At 42.9% G+C, this 24,638-nt stretch overlaps 1 protein-coding gene across 3 annotated transcripts; it reads right to left on the bottom strand.

Moving 5' to 3' along the window:
* Positions 1-3,665: 3,665 nt before the first annotated feature.
* On the bottom strand, positions 3,666-23,323 carry LOC119031210 (gap junction delta-2 protein-like). Of its 3 annotated transcripts, XM_037119533.1 has the most exons (3): positions 22,965-23,323; positions 21,189-21,245; positions 3,666-6,105 (listed from the first exon to the last, which is right to left on the bottom strand). In XM_037119533.1, the coding sequence occupies exons 1-3, from the start codon at positions 23,033-23,035 to the stop codon at positions 5,244-5,246; spliced, it is 990 nt and encodes a 329-aa protein (XP_036975428.1). In that variant the 5' UTR covers positions 23,036-23,323; the 3' UTR covers positions 3,666-5,243. The 3 variants fall into 3 exon arrangements, with proteins under 3 accessions (XP_036975428.1, XP_036975429.1, XP_036975430.1); XM_037119534.1 differs by lacking the exon at positions 21,189-21,245; XM_037119535.1 differs by lacking the exons at positions 21,189-21,245; positions 22,965-23,323 and adding an exon at positions 7,838-7,976.
* Between the last annotated feature and the right edge of the window lie 1,315 nt (positions 23,324-24,638).

Below are 24,638 nucleotides of genomic sequence, written 5' to 3'. Positions count from 1 at the left end.
GACAATATGTTATTTCTTCCTGGAGAGTCATGAGGTGCAGAGCCGGAGCCTCTGGAGGAACAATCACCCGGAAGTCACATCCGATTCCGCAGGGAGGAGAGCTCAGAGATGACTTTTAAACTTCTGGGATCAGAGAGTGGATTTATCTTCAGCGTCATTTATCAACTTGACAGCAGCGCCGATCCACAGAGGTGACCTCCATTGTCGTTATTGTTTTTTTTGACTGGAAAATGTGTGAATATGCTTTACATCATGAACACAATGTCACAGAGAGGAAAGGTGTTAATTTATGTTTTCTTCATGTAAATGTGACCAAAGAAAATGCGCCGCTGGCTGGTGTGAATATTGTTGGAAACACTTGGGATACTGACGACAAAGGTCGAGTCATTTCTAGACATTTGAATGCAGAATTCCTGCATATTATATCTTTAAAGTCGGTGTTACAGTCAAACAGCTGTATCCTTTCACACCGCCGGCATAATGAGAAAGATAACAGTGTTTCAGCTTCAATATCAGCCACTTCAGTGGAGACCGGAAAAGAACATTTACAGACATTGGTTTTAAAGCATAACAGGCGCTGTGTGAAATATAAATTTTTCAACTCATAAATGGGTAAAATGTTTTCTCTAATCCACTCCAGTGGAAATTATTTGAGCTGAAACCAGCATATGGCTTATCTGTTGGGTTTTTACCAGCTTGTCGCTCTGTATCCTCCCGGACAGCAGCTCGGTGTGTGGTTTCCATTTATGTTCAGGGGATAAGGACAAGAATGTTGTGTTCTTTTGTTGCTTTTTGTTGTTTTTCTCAATTAACCGTGCAGCAAGTCAGGTCACCACAACTTTATAATAACTTTCTCTTCGTTATTTCTAAATTCGTGTACCCGCGGCGCCTCTCACCATCCCTGTGATTACACCGTGCTGCGGTGAACCATCTATTTGCAATGCTGTAATGCATGAGTAAGCAGGTGGGATGAACCCCGGAGTTGTACTCATGCATTTGTTCTGTACTTAATGAACTGTGGACAGATGTGGAGGTATGTGGGTGTTGAGTGACGGCTCCATTTATAGCCATGATCTGACCATATAGAAGCAACTGAGTAGCTCTTGTTGTAGGCGGTCCAGCGAGACACTCACCACCTGAACGTGTCTGACCAAAGAAACATGAAGTCCAGAAACTGAAGGAAAGTAGGTGATTTTCATCAAATGGTGCGTTTTTTTTAAAATAGATATTATAAAAGTCAAATGTTAAAACTTAGCCTAGTCTTTATTGTAACTACAGGTGTCTTGAACAGGTGATTAAAGGCTACTTACCTGCAGCGCTGCAGCATAAAGCCCAGCCCAGCATGTTGGGAACTTTCTATACCTCAGTGTGTGTTTGTGGGTTGACACGCTGCTGTGGAGCGACAGCAGGAGAGGTGGTGCAGTGCTGTTTTCTGCCCTTCAGTCTCTGCGGTGCTTAACATCATTACTGCCCTCCTGTCACCACAGCAACCGGCCCGGCCACATCCTCAGAAGGGCTTTTGTTTAGGCATTTATTGACTCTCCCTGTGCGTGTGTGTGTGTGTGGTCGTCAGATGCTCGCTGATGTGAATGTACATCACACAGGGCAGACGGTCAATCACTGCTCCCCACATGTCAATAAGAACACAGCGTGGCCTTTAAGTGAATGAATAAACCACACAATTCATTACTCTGCGTCCTATCAGACAATCAGCTTTATTAACACGCCCCTCCATCACGCTCGTCCCTCTTCCTCTCGTCCCACTGTGCTCTCAGTGTTCCCCAGGACACGGCCACATGACGCCCGCGCCGACTGAAGGTTTAATAACACTAAAAGGTTCACCGCCGCCCCCACACATCTCCCTCGATAACCTCGCTCATTACCGGAATTATCAGGTCCGCTCTAGTAACTTACCTGCCTATGACTCACGCCAGGCTCGAGAGAAAACAGTGTGAGAATGAGATGAATGCTACTGTAAACACTGTAAACACTCTGCAGAGACGTGGCAGTTGTCAGTGGAAATGAATAAGAAGAAGTTCCCGCATAGTTTTCCTGACAAATTGACTTCAGTCGACATGAAGCGAGCAGGTTAAATATCTATAATTCATCGCGAGAAAGTCAGAGAGTGCACTGATGTAGCCCTCGGAGATGTATCATTTCTTGGCATTGAATAATAAATATTAAAGCCGGGTTTCAATCTGTGCAGCTGAAAGCACCGCGTTGAACTCTGCAGTCAGTGTGGACTGTTCTGTATACAACATGGAAAACCACTGTATATTTCATGCTGCAGTCATAGCACACCGTCATGTACACCGCCAGTGGTGGAAGCTAATGAAATATAATAACTCAACTCTGTTTAAAAGTGTATCTCTATCAATTTTTACATATTAAAGTGTGTTATCTGATCTTAAGAGCATGACTGTGTAAGCTGAGGCAGCATGTGTGTCAGGTTTTCAAAAGGAAGACTGCGTGGAATAAAACAAATATTACATCTCTGGTTCTTCTGTGTTGATTCTGACCAGTTGTTTTAGTGTTTTAGGAGAAGACCAAAACATGGTCAACACATCACTAGAGGTGAATTGCTAGATTACATGCAGCTTCCTCTGGAGCCACAAAAAGTTTTTTTTTTTTTTTTTTTTTTAAAATATGCTGAAGTCCTCCCCAAGGCCTGTAAACACACTTTAAAGTGTAAAACTAGCAGTTACCCTTTAACTACATTCCCAAACTAAATCTTCATGAGTTTGTTTCCATTCTCTGCTTTACAGTTTGACTCGTTCCACTGAACTGATCTGAGCTGTAGTTAGATTTTATATACAAACAGGCCTGACCTCAACCTGATAGAACACCTTTGGGATGAATTAGAGCGGAAACTGAGAGCCAGGCCTTCCCGTCTAACAGTAGTGTGTGACCTCACAAATGCACTTCTGGAAGAATGGTCAAAAAAAATCCCATAAACACACTCCTAAACCTGGTGGAAAGCCTTCCCAGAAGAGCTGAAGCTGTTATAGCTGCAAACGGTGGACCGACGTCATATTAAACCCTGTGGATTAAGAACGAGGTGTCACTTAAATTCATATGCAAGTCAAGGCAGGTGAGTGAATACTTCTGGCAATATAGTGTAAGTCAAACACTAAAAATGTGATGCATTTTATAGCTTTAACTACCAGACTGTATGTAATGTAGATCAGATGAACTCCACATCCAATAGCTAAATCAGTAAAATGCTTCTCACACATGAAAGCATCAGTTTTTACAGTCCGATATATATGAATCATGATAGATCTCTCACTTTTTCTGCATAACACGTACTTTAAAGCAATATGTTAGAATTGGCCCCCTTGTTAAATTCAAACTAGTTCATAATTAGTTAGCATGCTATCTTTATTAGCTACCAGCGACAAACTCTGCCGTGTTTACATTCTGTAAACAATAAAATAATAGAGAAATACAAACATTTTTGCCCCTTTAAGAAGGTTTGATAATACTTTGATCCTTGACTGCAGAGCTTTTACCTCTGATACAACATTTTGTTAGTGTTGTGGTACTAATAACCTCAGGATTTGATGATGTTATTCCACATTTACCTCGCAACATCCTGATAAAAAGCAAAATGGCAGCTGTACACACTCATCATTAACACATGACAGTCAAAAATCACTGTTTGCATAATAATTTATTCACATATTTTTTTTTCACATACTATATATTATTATTGCTGCAGTTCAGGAGCCTTTCAGGTTTTCTCTTTCCATATTCCCACAGAGGGCTTCTATGTTCATATCTCTTTATATTTTTCATCTTCATGCATGCTAAGTATTACATTTCACAGGAGCAGGATGCAAATAAATAAAACAGTCTCTTTTTAAGTTACATGTCATAATCTATCCATTCTATTAATGCTTCAGTAACATGCCTTTTTTCAAAGTCCATAGGGGGGGAAACACTTCTCGGAACATATAGTCTCCATTAGAGGGTGAAGGCTTAACAAAGAGCACAGTAATAATACATATTGTTAAAGCTGGCGATCTATGATTAACCATTACCCCCCAAACCCCATGTTCCCCCATCCAAGTGAAGCCCGTCTATACTGCGTTAGGAAAAGGCTAAGTGTAATTATCACATCTCATCTATGTACAGTAACTTTGAAATATGGCACCAAGTCTGCTTGTGAAAAAAAGCTTGAGGTTACACGTTAAAATATTTGTGACTACAATACTTTCTCCTGTTCATCTGAAAAAAATCCTTATATAACTCCATTCAGCTCCGTAGCCAGTGATCACGCTTTACAAAGTGGAAACACTGACACACTTTTCTCGACTGTTTTCAGCTGCGTTCTGAGAGTAAACAGCGTGCCTTGCAGGCATCGGGAGCAATGCGGTGTGTAACACAGTGTTGGAAAGTAAGTAAATCTAACTCATCTTCAAAGCACCACGTGTCTCACTTTCAACAAAGGCTCCCAGGGGAAGTCGCTCTGTTGCCTGATTGGCACCTAATGCAGAGACTATGAAGAAAAGTGAGAATCTTTATGAAAAAGCCCGGCACACTGACAACAAGTGCTGTGCTCCAGTTTCTGCTGATAGTTTTTAGTGCTGTGGGTTTTTGTGTGAGTTCCTCAGAACATGTTTAAAAAGGTGCATGTTTGCCCGCCGAGTGACCTTACTCGAAGATTATGGACAAGGAGAAATAACATCTCTCGCTCAGTAGCTCAGATTAGCTTAGCATTTTCAATTTTCTGGCTCGAGTCAGAAATTGGCTTTTTTTTCCCACACACATGCGTATGCATGCACACGCTTAAGCTCTTGCATATGCACACATAATTGGAAAATAAGGGGATTATTTCTGACCTACAGCAAAGTTAAAATAATGCAGAACTTCAGATAATTCAACCTCGGACTATCTTTACAGTATTTTAGTATCATTAGTAATTGCTCAGTTTAATCTTTCGGGTTCTTTGAAGGCAGCTAGTGTCACCTAGGCAGAGCAGAACTCGCCATCATGTAAGCTTTGGCTGTAAGCTTCGTTACAGCAACACAGTTCCTTTTCAGGGAGGTGATTCTTGTCTCTTGAAGTGTCAAAGATTTTGTGACTTTATGCTTCATCATGACTACACAGAGTCTGTCTGTGCTCCTGAATAATAATGCAGTGGTGAGTTTTGTGCCCTAACGATTGGGGGTCCTGGGCCGGGGAAAAGCTCTTCTCCAAAACGTAAGAGGTCCTCGAGCCCCCAGGCATAGCAGCCTCTGTCAGACGTAGGCTGACTCACTAGACTGGGTCCTGCCCAGGTTCGGGGCCTGGGACAGGTGTGAAACATCCTTCTTGCGCACTTCACAGATGGACTTCCTTCGGGCCTGCACCCCTCGGATGGCCGTCTTTATCTTCCTCCAGCCAAGGTGGTTGAGCTCAGCCAGGTTGAGCAGCACACAAATGCCGCTCACTGCGAACATAAAGACCAGAAACACGGTCTTTTCTGTGGGACGAGACACGTAACACTCAACCTCCTTCACACATGGGTAGCGGTCACACTCGAACATCCCTGGAACGTTGAAGCCGTACAGGAAGTACTGGCCGGCCAAGAAGCCGATCTCCAGTGCGTTGCGGAACACCACCTGGATGACGTAGAAGCGGGAAATGCCTTCTTGCCGTCGCACTTTGGCACTCTTGTGTGTCGGAGGGAGTCCCCGGGGTCCGTTGGGGATCTCCTTGACCTCCATGTCGTGATCCTCCTTACTGCTGTCGGGGTGCACCAGGATGCCGTTGATGTTGCGAGAGTGGAGCTTGCGAGCATGATGGTCATGATGGCGGCCGTGGTGACCGTGACCATGGTGATCCATGTAAGGATGCAGGAGAGAGTAGCTTCGGTCACGAGCCTTCGCAGACTGGTGAACAGAATATGTGATGAAGCACAAACTGGGCGTACACACCAAGATGATCTGAAAGACCCAGTAGCGGATGTGCGAGATGGGGAAGGCCTTGTCGTAACAGGCCTGGTTGCAGCCGGGCTGCATGGTGTTACAGATGAACATGATCTGCTCATCCTCGTACACCTTCTCTCCCACTATGCCTACGATCAGGATGCGGAAAATCACCACCACTGTCAGCAGGATCCTGCAGAGAGACAGAAGGAGAAGGAAAGGGCAGGACGGGGAGGGGGTGGAAAGGAGACAGAGAACATCAGTTAAAAGGAGCAAATGCACCGAGACTCAGGAGCTACCTGGGTGTGATTCTGACTGTTCAAAATAAGATGTAAGTCTTTGTTCAACATAATCTAACTGCTGACTGGATGTTGCTTTGTCTATCCTCACCTTGTACTCTAAAACCATATCAGAGCATTAGAGCAAAAACTGCTATCAGGCACAGTCCCCTTCCCCTCTTAAGTGCCTGTGTATCCATGTGTGTCTGTGCATGGGTATGTTCAATCATGAATGTATTATCAGTCAGCTGCTGTGACAAACAACACCATAGGATGGAGGAGTTTCGCTCTAGATAGCATGCATGCATGACTGCACTGATCATAAGAGACTGGAACAGGTGATTTCACACTCATCTTCACCACAGAGCTGAGGGGGAACAGGACGTAAACGGAGATCAGCGTGTGAGACCGCACGTATACGCTTAAACAGCAACGGCTACGCACTGATTTGAGGAACAGCGTTGTAAAAATGATTTCCGATGATATTAGTTCCTGCCTTTCATCGTGTCCTTTCATAAATCACTCATGAATCTGCGTGACAAGTGACCTCAGCATCAGACACCCTATTGTGGATCAGTGAGTGTGACAGTTACCCAGCACGGTAACACTCTATATCAAAGTCCTTGTAATAAGCATTATATTATGAGTAATAACACCCTTTTGAGCCCTTTTATAGGACACTTATTAAAGGTGCAATATATATATAAAATATTGTTTAAAATTAAAAAATATATTTCAACAATATGTGAGGAAATAATAACAATGCACGGTGTGGAGAGATATCTACTGAAGTTAGCGTGCTAAGAAGTCACACCACTCCGAGCTGCTAGCTGCACAGCTAACTCAGTAATCTGGCTTGCGGCAGCCAGAGTTTGCAGCAGTTAGCAGTTATTTGTAGGGCGTTTGTAGCACATATTCAATAGGTCCTCATTCTTACATCATTCTAACTCATTACGTGCATTAATAATAGCCTCATAAACATGATTATAAGACTCATAAGCCCTTTAAAGAAACTTGTTAACAGTTTAAAGAAGCTTTATATTGTTTCCTATTATGTCATTGACCAGTATTTTTTTTTATTTTTTATACAGGTAAAAGATCTTGAAAGTTAAAAAGTCCACACCAGCAGATGCTCCTCTCTCCATCACTGCCCCTTAAACACCTCGTCAGTAGTCTCATCTTTAATTCTGTGAATTTGTGACATCAAAATACGCCGTCATGTCACACATTTGAATAATTCATGCCTTGCAGTTAGCAGCACTTATTAATTCATTTATGGAAGGTGCTCTGTTGTTGTTAGTGGTACTGGCTCAGGTGTGTTTGAGCTGGCCAATCAGAGCAGGCCGGGTATTTTTTTGGGGGGGGGCTTAAGGAGACAGGAGCTAAAACAGTGTTTCAGACAGAGCTGCAGCACTGGAAACGCGAGTAAACTAGTGTGTTTTTTGAGCATTGAGACATGTAAACCTCTTCTATTGGTGACCCATGAATATAATTATGAACATGAAAAGGAGCATAATATGTTTCCTTTAATAAATCCTGCTGACAAGTTTCCTGTAAGTCTTATGATCTAACAATAAATGTGTTTATGATGCTATTATTGACACATATATAGTCTGATAATTAGGGCCTTATCATCTATTGACTTACATTTAGTGCAAGCACCTTAAGATAAAGTGTCACTCTCCCACTGAGCATCATTAGTACAGTGCTGCAGTTATAGCACGCGGTGTCCAGGGACCAGAGGATCTAGAGAGCTGTGCTGCTGCTTGTCAAAGCCTTCTGAGAGACTGGTGTGCTGTACTGTTATCTTCTGGTGTCGATCCAGCATGGGCACTGCGGAGGAGGACTGGGGCTTTAGGGCTGCACTGTCAGCTCTTTCTAATGAGCAAGGAAAGCCTGCACATCATGGGGCTCCCTGGTATTTATGCCACTGTGCAGTGGATGTGCACACTCCCTGTGTGGAGGAGACAATTACTTAAGACACACTTGTTTCAGAGGACAGCGGGGCCACCCAAGACTTCTGAAGTGACAGAGATAGATGGGCGCTGGCCCCAGGTGGGTTGGAACAACCGGGGGAAATGTCAGTATGACAATCGGCGAAAGTTCAGGTGATGTGAGGTAACACGATTCTGTGCAGTTTATACTTGAAACGTTGCTCTTTGTTCTTTCCAATGAGCCTCCACAGTCCTTTGAGTTCTCATCTTTTAATGAGGACATAAAAAAATGCAGACACCAGCCTTTACGGGCGAGTTACCACAGCAACCTGCAAAACAGTAAAAGTTGAGGATCTGGGAAGGAGAAGAGGGGCGCAGACACCGAGGTACTGAGGAGAAAATAGCCTGAATGTTTCATTTGTGTTTACCTCGGGGAGTGTGAAAAGAAATATCTGTGACTGAGGCGATGGAGGAGACGGCTCGTGAAAGCTGTGTGGAGGACAGGTGACGGTGAGAGAGGCGCACATGTGTTAGCGTGAGACAGACTTAAACTAGAGCAGCGCGCCGCTGCAGGACTGTTCTCACTCCACCTGCAAGTGCACGCCTGTGTGCTACTTTGTGTGAGAAGGACAGACACGAGGACACAAAGAGGGAGAGTCATCCATGTGTGTGACTTTTTGCAAAATGGCAAACATGCCCGGCCGTCAGTGCTCGGAGCAGCTGTGAGCGTGTACGCTACACTGACTCTCAGTGTGCTCAGAGATACAAGAGAATGAAGCTTTTCTGCACCTTCGGTCTTCCAGGAGTTAAATGCAGGTCGTGTTTGTAATTCACATGAAGACATCCAGCCTGATCCTCTGCTGTGAGCCAGATGCATCTGCCTGCACTGACAGCAGTAGATCCGACCGAAGGGCCGATATTGATGGTCCTCTGCACCACAAGGAGGCATCTGACGCATACGGCTCGCTGAGATAGACATCTGTGGTCGACACCGCTCATTTATATGCAAATATTTGTTTAGATAACATGAATATGAAACTAGCTCATGCTCTGTGTCGGTGGGGGGGGGAGAACGTGCGGCTCTGGATGCTGATTTAAAACGATAGAAACTGCACGTCTGCACTCTCTTACTGTTAGGTCGACTTACTTACATGTATCAGCATTAACTAAATGTCACTAAGTCCGCCTGGTATTCACATCTCTCTACAGTCACACAAGCTCTTACTGGGAAGGTCCCTTCTGAGAAAAAATATTTGCCATAATGCCATTTGCAACATACAACATCTCTGTACAACCAGTTTGTGACTTACTGGAAACAGGCGAATCTTGAAGTTTTAGCGGCAGCCTGAGCCATCAAGACTCCATTTCTGCAGACTTTCTTCGCATTTATTATGTGTTTGTTTGGCACATTTTTGAACTGTCCTACCCCACACATACATACATGCTATCATTTCACTATCTTTTCTTGCAGCACAAGCTCTCAGCTTTAAGTCTCGCACGTCCTTTTTGACAACTTGACAGAAACTGAAGTCTAAAGCTGCCAGGACTGCAAAATGCAAGAGACAAAACAGAGGCACCCAAAAAAGTGAGATCTTCAGAGATACGAAGCAAAAACCTGATATCGAGTAATTTTGTCTAAACGCTCATCAAAAAATATCTCATTAGACTTAATACAAGACATGATCATAATAAAGCCAGAAAAGGCCAAAAATATATATTAAAAAAAAATACAAGACATGATCATTTCAGTAAGATGAACGGGACTTGGTCTGTTCGCAGATTTCTTAGTAAGGCTTTTTTTCCCCTCAGTGTAATATTTCAGAACATTATTATAGAAGATCAGAAACTATAATGCAGTCTCTTTACATGTGGAGTGATTTTGTCTTGGTTCATTCTTGCTCGTTTTCACCGACATTGCACATATGCCTGTAAATCACCGCTATCACAAAGGATTCACAGTTTTAAAAATGTATTTTAAAGGCATAAATGTGACAATGTGTTAAAGCCTCACACTGGGACTTTCTGCTGCTGTTTCTCTTAGCTTGTCTGTGCATTATATATAAATATGCTTGTGTTCCTATAAATAAAACATGCTCAGAGACAGACGGCAGATGTTGGACACGACCTGTGTGCTGGCTGAACTGAGGGTGGGTGGACTGAGCCTGTCTCTCCTCCCTGAAAGGATCCTACAGGACTCGTTGTGGAGACACTGCGAGTCTCCGCGTGGTGCTTCACGAAGGCCAAAAGTGATGAAGCACATTTTATCATCGCGTGGTCCCAAAAAAATGATTAAAGTATTATCACTTCAGCTCATGGACAACTGGCACCCAGTGTACCGAGTTAATTAGGAATATATAAATCCAATCTCTCTAATCTAATTTGTGTGAATGATTGCTACAGCGGGGATTATCAACGTATCCAGGCTGTTAATGAGAGCGAACAGGCGGCGTGTTGCTGCATAGCTCTGTTTCATGAGATACAGTTGCAGGTGAACCACCTGAAGGCAAACGCGTGTTCAATTAAACCCAGTTCTCTTGATGCGCGAGCGGTCGAGAACTGCTTGAATGCAGCAGTCACAAGCTGTCTGGGGACAAAAGGGGATAAAATGCGACACATCTTGCAGTTTCCTCGGTGCGGTTCTGTTCACCTTCCCAGAGAGGAAACTTTTCTTAACCACTCTACTGCAGATATTCAGCCAGTTCAGTCTATACTTGTTTGTTGGGCAGTTTTATGTCATTAAAAAATCTCAAGACATTGCAAGTATTGAGTGTTGTGCTGTGTGGGTTTGCGGGTCTATATGTGTGTTTGTGTCTGCATATGTGTGTGTGCTCTGCTGCTGGATAACAGGATAATCAGCACGGGGCAGATTGCTGCATTAGCAGAATGCAGTGGAAGAAGGTTATCTGCAAACATCAGTGTTTTAAGTCCTGCGGAGTAACGAGCCAATACTGTACGTTAGAGCAGATCTGGGGCAGGACAGCAGCAGAGGCCTGAACCTGCAGAATATTCAATAACCGTCCATAAATGATGAAATAGATTGGAGGTTTTCTTAGCCACTTAAAAACCTGAGGGGCAGGATGTAAAAATAGGGACACTTGCCGAGTCGATTCAGAAATGAGAAATGAGAAAGATTACCGTCGTTTCTGTCACCAAAAGTTCTTTAAATCATCTCCCGCACTTTTTCCCCCCAGAGGGACCTCCCTTCAACTCAAATGAGTCACCAAGTTTTTTGGGTTTTTTTTTTTTTTTCTGGAGACTATTTAAATCCAAATCCCGGTGCCTGAGATTTAATGAGATTTGCGAGAAAATTAATCTGTTTGCTTGGATCGGGCTCACATGTGAGAGTTCTCCAATTTACATTTTCTCGTGCCGCATTTCCGACAGCTGACAACAAGCTGGTGGTTACATCCGGAGGCAGGACGGGAGGACGATGCAGAGATACGGACCCGGTGTAGGACCATGCAAGCTGATGTGTCGGCAGCTGATTGACCTGTAAGACTGTGTGTACAGTATGGCTGCTCTTCGGCTGGTGTGTCGGCTGGACATGCAGGCTGTGACTTTCCCAGAGGCTTTCACACACACACACACACACACACACAAACACACACACACACATACGTTCATTCATACAGCAGCTGCTGCTGCCTGGCTCTAGGGACTACAATTGCCTCGAGTGCAACAACAGATGGATTGGTAAACACACAGACTTGACTCTGACACACACACACACACACACACACACACACACACACACACACACACACACACACACACTGTGAATATAAATGACCCTTTACTGTATATGAGTAAAGAGTAACAGACGTATAAAAGTGTATATTTTCACAGTGCAGAGACCCTGAGTAAAAATACTCTTCCTGCCCATTCGCTCTCAGTAATAAGCTCCACTGATCGCTGATGGTGGCACATAATGAATAAAGACCTTACCAGGCATAGAAATTAGGCACTCTAATTATCAGACATTTCTCTGCTCCCGCCCCTCACCCACGGTTCCTCTCTCAAAACTGTTTTAATAGTTTTCGGTCGTGCCCACATATCAGGCAGACATGCACGACCGCCTGCAGTGCCATTATGAGTCGGTGTGACAAATACATTAATATACGCTAAACTCTTTTCCCTCTAGCTGCGGCTCCTCACTCACGTCTGGCCTCCTTTTTCAAACCCACCCAAAAGAGATACTTTACCGAGAGTTTAAACACGCGAGTGGTTAGAAAATACTTCAGATTTTAGACAAAAATCATTCAAGAGTTTTTTATTTTATTTCTGTACATTTTTCCCTTGTGCACCAACACACACGCAGGCCGCACCTTTCTGTGACACGTGCCAGGGACGTAATCATCTCACTTGCATTCAAATACTCTGAAAGGAAATGGCTTCCAGCTGTTTTTTCAGGGATAACAGAGGAAACAGAGGGAGTTAATTGAGGTAGTCTCTACAGGTAACTGCTTCAATTATAACCTCGGCTGTCGAAAGGCTTAAATCAGATTAAACCATGAGACGCAAAAGGGTCCTCAAGTGTGATTTCTCTCTAAAGCAGAACCTCCTTTGTTGAAAACGAACGGGGGAAACACTGCAATCACCCCCAAAGCTGCAGGATATTGCATTTGAAGATATTCCACACACACATTTTCTATTAAGTCACTGCGCAGCCTAGCCATGCGTGGTGATGATGCAGCGTGTACCAGATGCAGCCTCCCTCCATCCCATTTGTCTAAAATTACCCTCTCATCTAAAAGTGATCCTTTCATCTCAATTTGAGCCAAGGGAGGCAGAAAGTATCCCTCTCTAAAATAACTCGAATGTTTAGAAAAGCCTTCAAATGGATGGGGGGGATCAGCATTTCCCTCCCCGCTCCTAACAGTTTTTGCTGATCACGTCAATGTGCAATTTTCAGAATATTCCATAAATCACATCAAAAGGTCTATTTGGAGCAATGATAGGTTCTCGCTCTGCATAAACATAAAAGGTAAGAGAAGATGATAGGTTTAATTCAGTATAAAATAGATGTTATCAGACAAAATGTCCCTGCAGGCACCTTTGTATTGTAATTGTGTAGCTGTCGGAAAAAAATATTTTCTAGCTAAGTGAACTGTCTTTTGTGGCCGTCCTACGTTTTGGTCTGCTGAGGACATGTGCCAGCCTCATCTCTGCCAGCCCCGTAGTGAGTTTCTCCCTTAATGTTACGATTAGAGGCGATCCCTTTCTCTCTGATTCTCACTACAAAACCTCATCTCGTCTCTTGTTTTGTACAGTTGACATTTTTTTCGGTGGTTATCCGGAGCTGTATTCACAATCCAAGCCATCGGGATGTTTGCTGGACAACAAAAGATATCACAGCAAAGTGGGGGAAAAAAATAGGAAAAACCTGAGCACAGAGTTGTCTGCTTTTAATCTGGATGATGTAAGGATGACTGTAAATGGAATTTGCAGGAAGTTCTTTGTTCCTCAGTCCCTCAGATGTGTGTGTGTGTGTGTGTGACAGGAAGCAGCTACACTTTTAGTTGTGGTTAACTGGATTTACATTGTTAACGTCTCCGTCAGTTTATTGTGTCTGCTGGAGTTTTTGTGGATTTAACAGTTTCCAAATGTCTCAGATTCTTTTTTGCAGTTTTGTCTCAGTTTTTCACATTTCTTTATTTACTCAGGCAGTTAAGCAGAGGCACACGGGGCTGACGCGGCTTCACCTCCTCCGTCATGACGGTCACTGACTCGGCTGACTGGACGTTGGCCCACTTGGCCAGCCTGTGTCGAGCAGAGGGAGCGATGGAGGATTCGAGGATGTAGAAAGAAATCTGACCTGATGTGAACACGAAAAGATCCTCTCAAGAAATTCAGTTCAAAGGTATGTTCTCAGTGTTTTTCCTGAAACGGATCAATAAGCTCCTGGTTGAATGTCTGTGATCAATCCCACAGACGAGCAAGTTGTTATAAAAAATAATTATTGTGATAAAAATCGAATCAAGTTGGTTTCTCACCAGTACTATTTCTACTGAGAATATGAAGAAGCCATTAGCGTGATCGGTTAATGAGGTACATCTAATGTTCTGTACTAAATACAGCAAGTTCACCTCCTCTTCACTTTTGTATTTTCAACAGAATTAACGTGGAAGACATCTTAATCATCTTACGAGTTTTTGTTTCTATTTCTTTATGTCTGGATCAGACTTGAGCCCGGCACAGTTTAAGTATGTCGAGGTCCGTCAATGATTATTATCATTATCGTCACTCAGTATCACTTATCTTATCATTTACTTGAACTACACCACATTTTTTTTTGCATGATGTGAGTAGACCCGACAGTTGGGGTCCGATTGGTTCTGGTTGGGTGTAGAGGAACAGCTCTGTGATGAGAGCTGTGAGACTGAATCAAACATGTGGCCTGTGAAACCAAAACAACGAGCTAAAAGACACTAAAGAAATTTTATAGCTATGAGTGAGCCGTTTTTCATTAGAGCTACTGTTAATGTAAAAATGTTGAGTTGCGCAGCTTTAAAAATCATTTTGAGGTCATGACAGTACATGTAAGGTAAGCTGGAACATCCAGGGGAACACATCCAACATAATGAGGTCTGTGGCACAACACCTGCTCCCCTCACGGCGATTGCTAACTTTTTTTGGTGCATTAATCAACTTTCTGGCAACCTGAGTGAAGCTGATGATTGTTGCTGGAACTTTCTTCCTCTGTGTTTTGCTATAAATTGAGTTGGAAACTTTTAATAACCTCATACCTTCATTTTGACTCCCCACACTTTCTTGCTTTTTTTTTTTTTTTCCTCTTCGTGTGGACTAACTATGGGACATGGTGTACATTTTAATCAGAGATCTGCTCTGAAAAATTAAAAAGTACACTACACCACTTTAAAGAGAACGCCTCAGGGATATAAGAACACATTCAGCCAACTGTGGATACTGAATTCCCCTTGTGTAATAGCTTACTGTATCATTTACTAACATCATAAGGATAACTTGATGCAATTAAAAATGCCCTCCGAGCTGCTTTGGCAGTTAAATGTAATGTATATCATTTGAAATCCAACATTAAGGAAAAGGTAATGCAAAGATATCGACACAGATGAGTTTCCTTGCATTGATATGTATTTATTTTATTAAATAAAGTGAAAAGTAGTGAGTTTGATCCTCTGACACAAGGATTGTTTTTTTATAATTAATTTAAACTGATATTCACATACATATCTTTTTTTTTTTTTTTTACAAACAACAACCTAAAATATATCTGTGTGCTTCTATGATCTTGAAAATAGAGCCACACATTATGCTTTCATACAAACATATGTGACTGATCACAGTTCTGTGACTTCTGGGTTTGGTTAAAAATAGACTCGAGGTGCAGAACAAATTCTGGAGTCTTGTCCTCACCTAATTAAGGAATTCTATCACGTCCCAGCGAAAATCATTGAAATAAAGAACGCTCAGGCTGTATATAGGGAAACATTACACGCCCGGTAAAGCTCACACACACACCATCGATGTGTTGCTGGGATGAATAATAGCCTGCGCTGAATGAGAGCTGAGCTCAGCTTTACTGGCGAAATCCCCCCTGTCGAGCGGTATAATCGATACCATTCAACATCAGGGATTGCTGCACAAATAAACTAATGACAACTCTAGATGTGCAGAAAAATGGTTTAATTTGAGCGACAGCCCCGCTCGTCGCCACAGGATGATGGATTGCTGATCCTGTCAAACGCTGAAATATTGTTTCCAGTGTTTTTCTTTGCAACACAATCTCCCCATACTGTATAGATTTTCATACAGGAAGCTGATTATTAATGATACGTTAAATACATCCCGGTTCACCCACTGTTAAGATAGTGCCCTCAATTAAAGCGGAGCATTCCTGCATCTCTAATTATTTTGGGAGAAGTAGGGTGCCCTTCGCAAAGTAGGGTACCTCCTTCTTGTGGCTATCCTGACCTATTTAGGCAAAAGTGGAGAGAGGACTGAAATACGGGCACCAAAACTGCAGGAGGGAACAATTTTGGAGGCAATCCGTCATCTCGCTTTTGCTTTTAGAGACAACAAACAAGGACGTAGATATATTTGGTTTCATCAAACCTTTCAGGACTCTCCACTCAAGTTGTTTTTTCTTCAGGATATAAAGTGAACTACAAAGCAACAAGATGTTTTATACACCACTCTATCCATTACATTAAAAGGCTGGTAAAATGTGCATACATTTTTAATGAACATCGGTTGCATCCTGCAACAGGGGCCACATAACATTTATTAAGATTTTATGAAGTATTTATGATGTTCAAGTAGGAAGAGATGGATGTTAAATAATAGTTTATCTAAAAAAGCAAACAAAAGGAAAATCAAAACAGAAATTTCATTAAAAATTAAATATGAACAAAAAAAAATTCTGCTCTCTAAAATAATTATTAGGTCTGATTGAAATGCAAATGTGGCGCAAAAAAAAAACAGAGTGCTCCTGCCTCTTATTAAAGCTGCTGTTTATTCAGCCAAACCTGCATTGCTGTGTTTGCATAGATGGTGAATATTGCATGTAATTTCTCTCAGGACGGCAGCGTCCTCATCCTCACCTCACCAGCACTCCAGTAAGAGCATTACATTTGTACAGATGTAGAATTAAAAACTCAAAGGTCTTGTGTATTTTTAGAAAAGAATCCTCATCAACGCAGAGGACACACGCTGAGTTTGTGCAGACTGTTTTACCTCAGCGGCAGGGTCGGTCAGCAGCTCCAGAGGAAGGAGCTCTGACACAGATTCGCAGCACTGAACCTCTGCAGAGGGAAAACTTCTCTTCCTGCCTCTGTCTCCTCCACCTCCTCCACCGCCTCCACCCCCCCTTCTCCCTTCCTTTGTACCCTTTTTGTTCTGCATGTACCGCTCACATCCTCTCCTCTCCTTCCATCCGGCAACCTTTATTATTTTATCTTCCTTAGATCACTCTAGCCCTCCATTATCTCTGCCTCTGTTTTCGCTCTACTTGTCTTTGGCACTGACCTCACTACAGCATTGCAGTGTAAGGGGAAGATGCATCAACACACTTCCTTTCCTTTGTCTTTCCTACCTGCAAGGTGTTTAACTTGAACCCAACGGCTTCATCCTCTCACGGTAGAAAGAACCTTTTTTATTTTATTAATATTATTACATGACACACATAGACACACACCTGTGGTCTACAAAACATCTGAGGACACAAGTGTGGAAAATAAAAATGTATGTATGTATGTCAAGTTTAAATATATTATGTGGGTAACACGCAAAAAATAAAAATGATATATTAATAATATAATTTGCCTAAAACAGTGACTTTAAGCACTTAAATGTAACATTTCTACAATTTGAATTGCATTATTTATATGTGTAATACTGGAATAATAAATACTTTAAAAAACATGTTTTTGTAAAGGTTCCTCTTAACGTCAGTTGTAATATTGAATCAACAAAAAACAGTCGTAATCAGAATAATTTATCAACATTGAGTCAACATGATAGAAAAACTGAACTGATGTCATACAATTAGATGGGAAATTTACATAAAAAATAATTAAAAGGTGCAATATGAAAGAAATGGTCACCTAGCAACTCTAAACAAACAGGGTGCTTACATAGCTTATTCAGCTTTGGCAGGTGCGAGCTGCTTAGCATGCTAACTTCACTGGATATCTCTGCAACACAATACAAAAACGTCTTCAATATCAATCTTTTAAATCACTGTTCTTACAATTTGCACCTTTAAAGTCACTGTTCTGGGCAGATTTTTTTTTTTTGAGTGATATGTTTTATTGTCCTTAAATGGAAGTATGCATTACATCACACAACACACAATTACAGCAGAAGATAGATAGATAGATAGATAGATAGATAGATAGATAGATAGATAGATAGATAGATAGATAGATAGATAGATAGATAGATAGATAGATAGATAGATTGATAGATTGATAGATAGATAGATTGATAGATAGAGTGTCATCTCACATGGAAATAAAATAGACTAACTGGTCCAACAAATACTCATCACCGGATGCCCTATGATGTTTGACAAATAACCTCCACATTCGGTTGTTTGCAGCGTTTTTTGGACAAATCGCTGTTTTTGGCAGATCAGCAAAGTACACAAGCTGTTGTTTTTTTCCCCCCCACTGGATTAAACATCTCTTTTGTGCATTAGCATTTTTTGTCAAGGTTTTTAAATGCCAGTCTGATCAGCAGATAAAATAAAGAGGGTGAATGGAACAGTAGATAATAAAACTATTGCAACATTTGTAATGATAGAAATAAGACTTGTGTAACACCAGACCTACCAGTAAATCTATATTTGAACGCTGAATACTGATCAAAAACCTGTCAACATTTTTATGAACTACAAAATATGTAAATGTTCACATATATATATATATACACATGTGTGTAAATTATCATTATTATCATGTGTGTACAACATTTCAAAACATACAACACAAACATTGTCAAGGCTGCTGGTATCAATTTACCTAAAAACATCAGTGCATCATCGGCATATCAACACCAAAAGGTTTGATTAGTTTTGGTGACAAAAATCGGGTATGCAGAAGATCCTATAGAAACTATGATCATTTTAACATAAAGTCTATGCAAAAAAAATATTTGACAGGATATTTACAACAGGAATAAATGCACACCACAAATCTTGAATTAACATTTATGATGTATGTATTTAATCTATAGCCCTGGTGGTGTCTTCACCTGTTTGCAGGCTCTGCCCATCAAGAGCAGAAACTTAATTAATTTCCATAATTAACACGCTGAATCAGATACACTGAGACACTTTACAGGCCGTACTGAACCGTCGCTTATCTAATGGTGAAAGCCCCTGGGTCATTATAACTGTGAATATACAGCAAATTTGGTTTGGGGCGAGAGTATGAGGTGAATGCAGCCTTGACAATGATTTCTTTCACTGTGTAATCATGATTACAGACATTGGTTAACCATGCACACACTGTACATTGCCCAGTTAGAAGTCAGGCATATGGAAATCACAATACACAACATTAATCTTTGAATGAGTCATAATATGCAAGCCACCTGTTAGTTAGTCAGAGGCACAGAAGCAACTCTCAATCGTCTGTCTCTTTCAAAGACGGTAAATTAAGCTAACCTATGCCACTGCGTCGAGTTGGTCCCTTTCTATTTTTACACCGTTACGTGTGCCTGGGCTAATTATCTGTCCTATGCCAGGGCATAGGTTAGCTTAAAACCTACAATTAAGAAACAGCTTAATTGTAGCTGGATTAGACAGTCTAGACATCCAACAATGCTATCTGACAGCGTTTCATGGTGGAGCTACATCCTCACGTTGCAAGAGAGAGGGTCGGCACTCATATAGATGACTGACATGCAACCGTGTTCCAAAGTTTTGATGCAGGGGAGACCTTTCAGCCATGGGGAGACATCACTGTTCTGTACTTTGGAACCGCATCCTTTGAACTGCAAGCGCACACATGCAAAGTCCATGACAGAAAACTACACACAGGCTGAACATCCTACATGTGATGGCATCTAGTAGTTGCTGCATGCTCCGGCCACACCCTGTGAAGTTCAGGACTTCACAATGCACAACAGTGCAACGCTACGTCACAGTTGGTCGTGTTCACAAGTGCAACAGACCACACCTGACCACACCCAACTGTCCTGTTGGGTGTGGTCAGTGGTGCAACAGACTTGAACCTTTCAACCCATAGAGGTCAGTGCAACAATTTTGGCTCCATACGTGATTTAGTGTGGAGTTGCTCATTAACAATCTAGGAGGCATCTTTACAGCACAAAACTGTGCCAGTGGTGAACAATTCTCCAACTTGCTGGTACGTCCAAAAACATCATTCGGATTATTTAAATGTTAAGTGTCATTAATTTCCTGACCATGCAGACACATGCTTGGATTAGGAATCAAGTCTTTTTCTTTAGTCATTTTTGTGTTATTGCTAAGATTTTCTAAAAAAAAAAAAAATCTAATGTCTAAAAATGCCTGCCTACAGCCAAGATCCAGACCACCACTTAATAATAAACTGTTACACCCTAACCCAAGGTCTCTCTATCCACCAAACTGCATACGAATTCTCCAGTATGTTTTTTTGAGATATCCTGCAAACAAGCTAGCTGGGGACAACATTTAAATCGACTTGGCAAGGGTATAAAAAAAAAAAAAATTCAGGGATCTAGAGTCTAAAATACTTGCAGAAATACTGTACAAAGACGATGTTTCTTGACTCGCATAGCATAGACAAGCAGAGTAGAAGGAGGGAACCTCACTGGAAAGCAGCTAATGTTACAGCTAATGCCCTAGGGTCAAATAGAGAGCCTTGTAGGACAAACACAGTCTGAGGGAAGCCAAAACACATAGGGATCGTTTACAGAGCATTTCACTGTATTCAATACGGTAGCACAAAGCTGCACACAAACTACTTACTGCACGAGGCTTTTTTTTGTTTTGTTTTTTTTTGTTTTGTTTTTTTACTGACTCATATTACCATTTAACTCTCAGATGTTATATTACTTTGGATGCTTTGACACAACTGGTAATTAATTTTGTAGATTCTATAATATGAAGAAACAATAGCTGGTGCATATAGCACTACTCTGAATTTAGCAAGAGAAAGATCATTTCACTAAAAGTATCTTAAGTATTCGGGGAACCTTTTCAATGCTCAACCAGTGAAGTGCATGATCAACAAATAGCTCAAATTAAGCATGTAAGAGGGAGCCATTACGTCATCGGAGTATTCATTATGACTTTTGAAAGAGGTAGCAGACAAATTGAGAGTTGCTTCTGTGCCTCTGAAAAACTGTAGGTGACTCACAGTCACTGAATCATCCGGAGATTAATTTTCAGCATTCTTTGTACCCTGTGCTCACAGGGTTTTACTGATTCAGCTGCCAGGACTGGATTGTAAAGCTGCATTAAGTAATTTTTGACCACTAGGGGGCGGAAAGACTCCAGAACAAGTTCACAACAGTTAGCAATTAGCTTATGAAGTTGTTATGGCTAACATGTTAGCAAACAGTTGCCTACTTACAAATCCAGCAGAAACAGAGCAACACGGACATCCCTTTGGTCTCCTTTGTCTGGCCACCTGTTGAATGTAATTCCAATATTCACTGGCATTTAGCCCTTGTCTGGTCTGCCAGCTCATGAGAAAAATATCTGTCTCTTTTTGGCTCGTTCGAGGTTTCTTCACCAGTTACTTCGGCTCTTTGCCATTTCACACTGGGGCAGTTAGCATACAATTAGCTTGACTTAGCTTCTGTGTTGGGAGCAGCTGCCCACGAGTCGACATTGTTTTGGTTTTGTCGCTCCAGAAACCAAAACAATGAGCTGAAAATGGCCAAAAGCTGCGAGATGTTGATTCTCAGCCACACCGGTAATACTACCAACCCCACCAGCAGGAGGGAGTCATATCATTAAATGGCACAAAATATTGCTTAATGCACCTTTAAATCGAGTCAACAAGCCGCACTGTATGCAGGTTTTCCTTCCATCTGAGGACTATACCAGGTGATTTCATTGATGAAGGCACTTTCAGCCACAGAGGAAGAACTCACTGAAATGACTTGGTGTAGTGTTTTGGTTGGAAGGAAAATCTCCATCTCACATGTTTTCCAGATCCCTGATCAACAGAAGTTTTGGTCTAATGCGGCTCACATCATCTCTGTCGCTCTGATGCAGCTGCAATGACGCTGATTTTGAAGGATATAGCCTAATGCCTCTGCGCACAGCGCACACTGTAGTCAATAAATGCCCGAGCCAATTTCCAATCCTTTAACTTCCACACAGAGAAAGACTCATACACCCACACACACAGAAAAAGTCACTGGAGCAAAGAGAAGGTTAGGCCATGCCCTTGTTGCGGACTATTAATGAGTACAGCAGTGCAGTCAAATTTGTGGTCTTTGTGTCTTTGTTTTTCCCTGAAAGGTAAAATTCAAATCACAAATCCTGACATCCGGGGGTTTCTTCACTTTTCCAAATGAGAATCTCAGCATGACATGTGAGATTATGTTTAATGGGTGGAAAATTCCCCTTTTTTCATTTAATCAATCACACAGAGATGATGTGGAGCACATTTTTTTTTTTTTCACACAGATTTTACAGCATGTCTCCATGGCGTGTCTCCACTGCTAATCAAACTAAAAGCTCATCTGTTCAACCCTCCACCACGAACCATTCTCAGGCAAAATATGAGGAATTATCGAATCGAGGTTTCACTGTGATGCAAATTAGTGTCTGTCGGGAAGATCAAACTGAATGAACTTGTTTTTTTTTTTTTTTGTTCATTTTCTGTCTCAAGTTCACACGGAGTTCAGAGCCATTTACTCCCCCTTTGATTCTACCTTCAACACCTGCTTTCTCGCCATCCTTTCATCTTCTACACCTCTGCTCTCCTCTCACTCCCACTCCCCTCGCCTCCTTCTGTCCTATTGGTCTGCGGCCAACGGTATCAAGCGTTATCTATCAATAGCGAGGCTATTAGGTAGTATCAACACAGGAACCTCTCTGAATTAACCATAATGCCCAGTAAAGCCTGTTATTGATTATGCGCAATTAGTTTATCCCTAAACTAATGATGAGTGTGGAGGATAAGGGTGAGGAGAGCAGGGAGGAGGAGTGGACGGGGGAGGCAGTGATGATTGTGGGGGACTGAAGAACAGAGGAGAGCACTGGGACAAGCCTGAGGAGGAGGGGGGGGGCGTCTCTGTAGGGATGTCACCGACATAACATATACTGTACATTAAATCACCCAGCTCAACACGGACACAGAACCTTCGCTCACAAAAATCGATCAGGGTCTTACCTTCCGATCATGGTCGAGTGCTGCTGGACAGCCGCCTCCAGCAGCCTCTCCAAAATGGTCCATTCTCCCATGGTGATGGATAAGTGGCCGAGCTCTCAGAAGAAACGGGACCTGAGGGGTAGACCCCTCTTTCTCCAGCGCACTTCTTCTTCTTCTTCTTCTTCCTCTTCCCAGGACGGGCCCGGTGGGGGTGGGGGTGGGGGGTACACCCAACCCTCGTCCCGCACCAGCTCTCTTTTTTGACCTCTACAATCGACCTGGCCTCTCTTTGTCTATGACTGTGTGTGCATGTGTGATAGTGTCCTCTCCTGGGCCTGTCCCGCTGTGCTTCCCTTCCTGGTGGAGGAGAGGTGCTGTGCTGATTGCCTCCCCCCTCCTTTCTCCCTCGATCTCTTCTCCCCCCTTCTCCCCCCCTCCTCCCCTGTGCGCTGATGCTTGTCCTCCCCCTGCCGCACCACTCTGTTCTGCGCTACAGCATATGCTATAGCTCACTGCATGACAGCCATGATCTCCCTCTCTTTTCCACTTGCCTCTCTCCGTCCCGTTGCTCTTCCCCTCTTCTTCCGCCTCCTGTCCCTGCCTTCGTCCTCCACCCTACCCCCAGGGCACTCCTTGTACTTTACCTGCACTGACTGCCATCAGTGCTGCTCTGCGCTCGTCCTTGCATTGTGTCGGATCTTTGCCTTTGCTGCACCCTTGCTACTCTAACCTAAACACACACACTCTCTCACACACACACCGCATACAGCTGATCCTACTTGGCTCACCTCAGCGAACAGCTCTGTAAACACACACTCTCTTGCACTCGATGACAGCTCCGAATCCCACTCTCCCACTTCCTACTGAGGACTGCAGATCCACACCAGCACACAAAGCTCCTGCCTGCTGAATGTCATTTTATGACTGGAGGAATGGTCGCTCCCACAGCTCCGAGCGCCACAAGGACCCATAAAAACCTGCATACACACACACACACATAAGCGCACACATACACTCTCAGAGCTGCACACGCAAACACGCTGCCACCCAGCCCCTCAGTAATAAATCAGCTGCCTTGCTGCATCCAGTGAGGCTCAGCCGCGGCGGTGCGCTGCAGACCTGCTGTCCTGTGTTGTCCCCCTGGCTAATTTCAGCACAGTCCAGTGCCCAGAGTCATGTCTGTCGCAGAGAGCCGGGACGAAAAGCTGTCCTGTGAAGCCTATTTCTGGGCTCCATCATCCTGCATCCCTCTCTCCCCCCCTTCCTCCTTGCTCTCCTTCAACCTCCACTCTCTCTTCCTCCTTCCCCCTTCTTTGCTCACGTCTGTGTGCAGGTCTCTCAGTCTTGTCAGCTACCTCAGTCTCAGCGCTCGGTCCCCATCCCTGCTTTGTGCTCTCCCCCTCTGCCTCTGTCTCAGGGAACCGCTCTATCTCTGTCACACTCTGTGAGCATGCAACACTCCCCCCACCTTCCTCCTCCTCCTCCTCCTCCTCCTCTAATAGATCTGCTCTCTCTCCTCCCTCCTTCCCTCCGTCCCTCCCTCCCTCTCCCTCCCTCCGTCCTCTGGTAAATGTGCTTGGATTGCTTCCCTGATCGCTGCTTCACTTATGCTTGCAAGAATGCCTCCCACCGTACTGCTGCTGTGCCTCTTCCTGCCTGATGTTGCACAGAAAAAAGAGGGGTTTTTGTGATCTA

The sequence above is a fragment of the Acanthopagrus latus genome, chromosome 13 (assembly GCF_904848185.1).
Source record: "Acanthopagrus latus isolate v.2019 chromosome 13, fAcaLat1.1, whole genome shotgun sequence".
NCBI classification, from domain to species: Eukaryota; Metazoa; Chordata; class Actinopteri; order Spariformes; family Sparidae; genus Acanthopagrus; species Acanthopagrus latus.
The sequence above is the reverse complement of the archived record's forward strand: the minus strand, read 5'-3'. Positions and strand labels throughout refer to the sequence as shown.

Bases quoted from the DNA above. Each gene is read 5' to 3' on its own strand.
- LOC119031210 (XM_037119533.1), bottom strand. From the start codon at position 23,035: ATGGGAGAATGGACCATTTTGGAGAGGCTGCTGGAGGCGGCTGTCCAG. The intron at 21,246-22,964 runs GTAAGACCCTGA...TACATTCAACAG, and splicing joins CACTCGACCATGATCGGAAG to GTGGCCAGACAAAGGAGACC. The intron at 6,106-21,188 runs GTAAGTAGGCAA...GTCTCTCTGCAG, and splicing joins GCTCTGTTTCTGCTGGATTT to GATCCTGCTGACAGTGGTGG.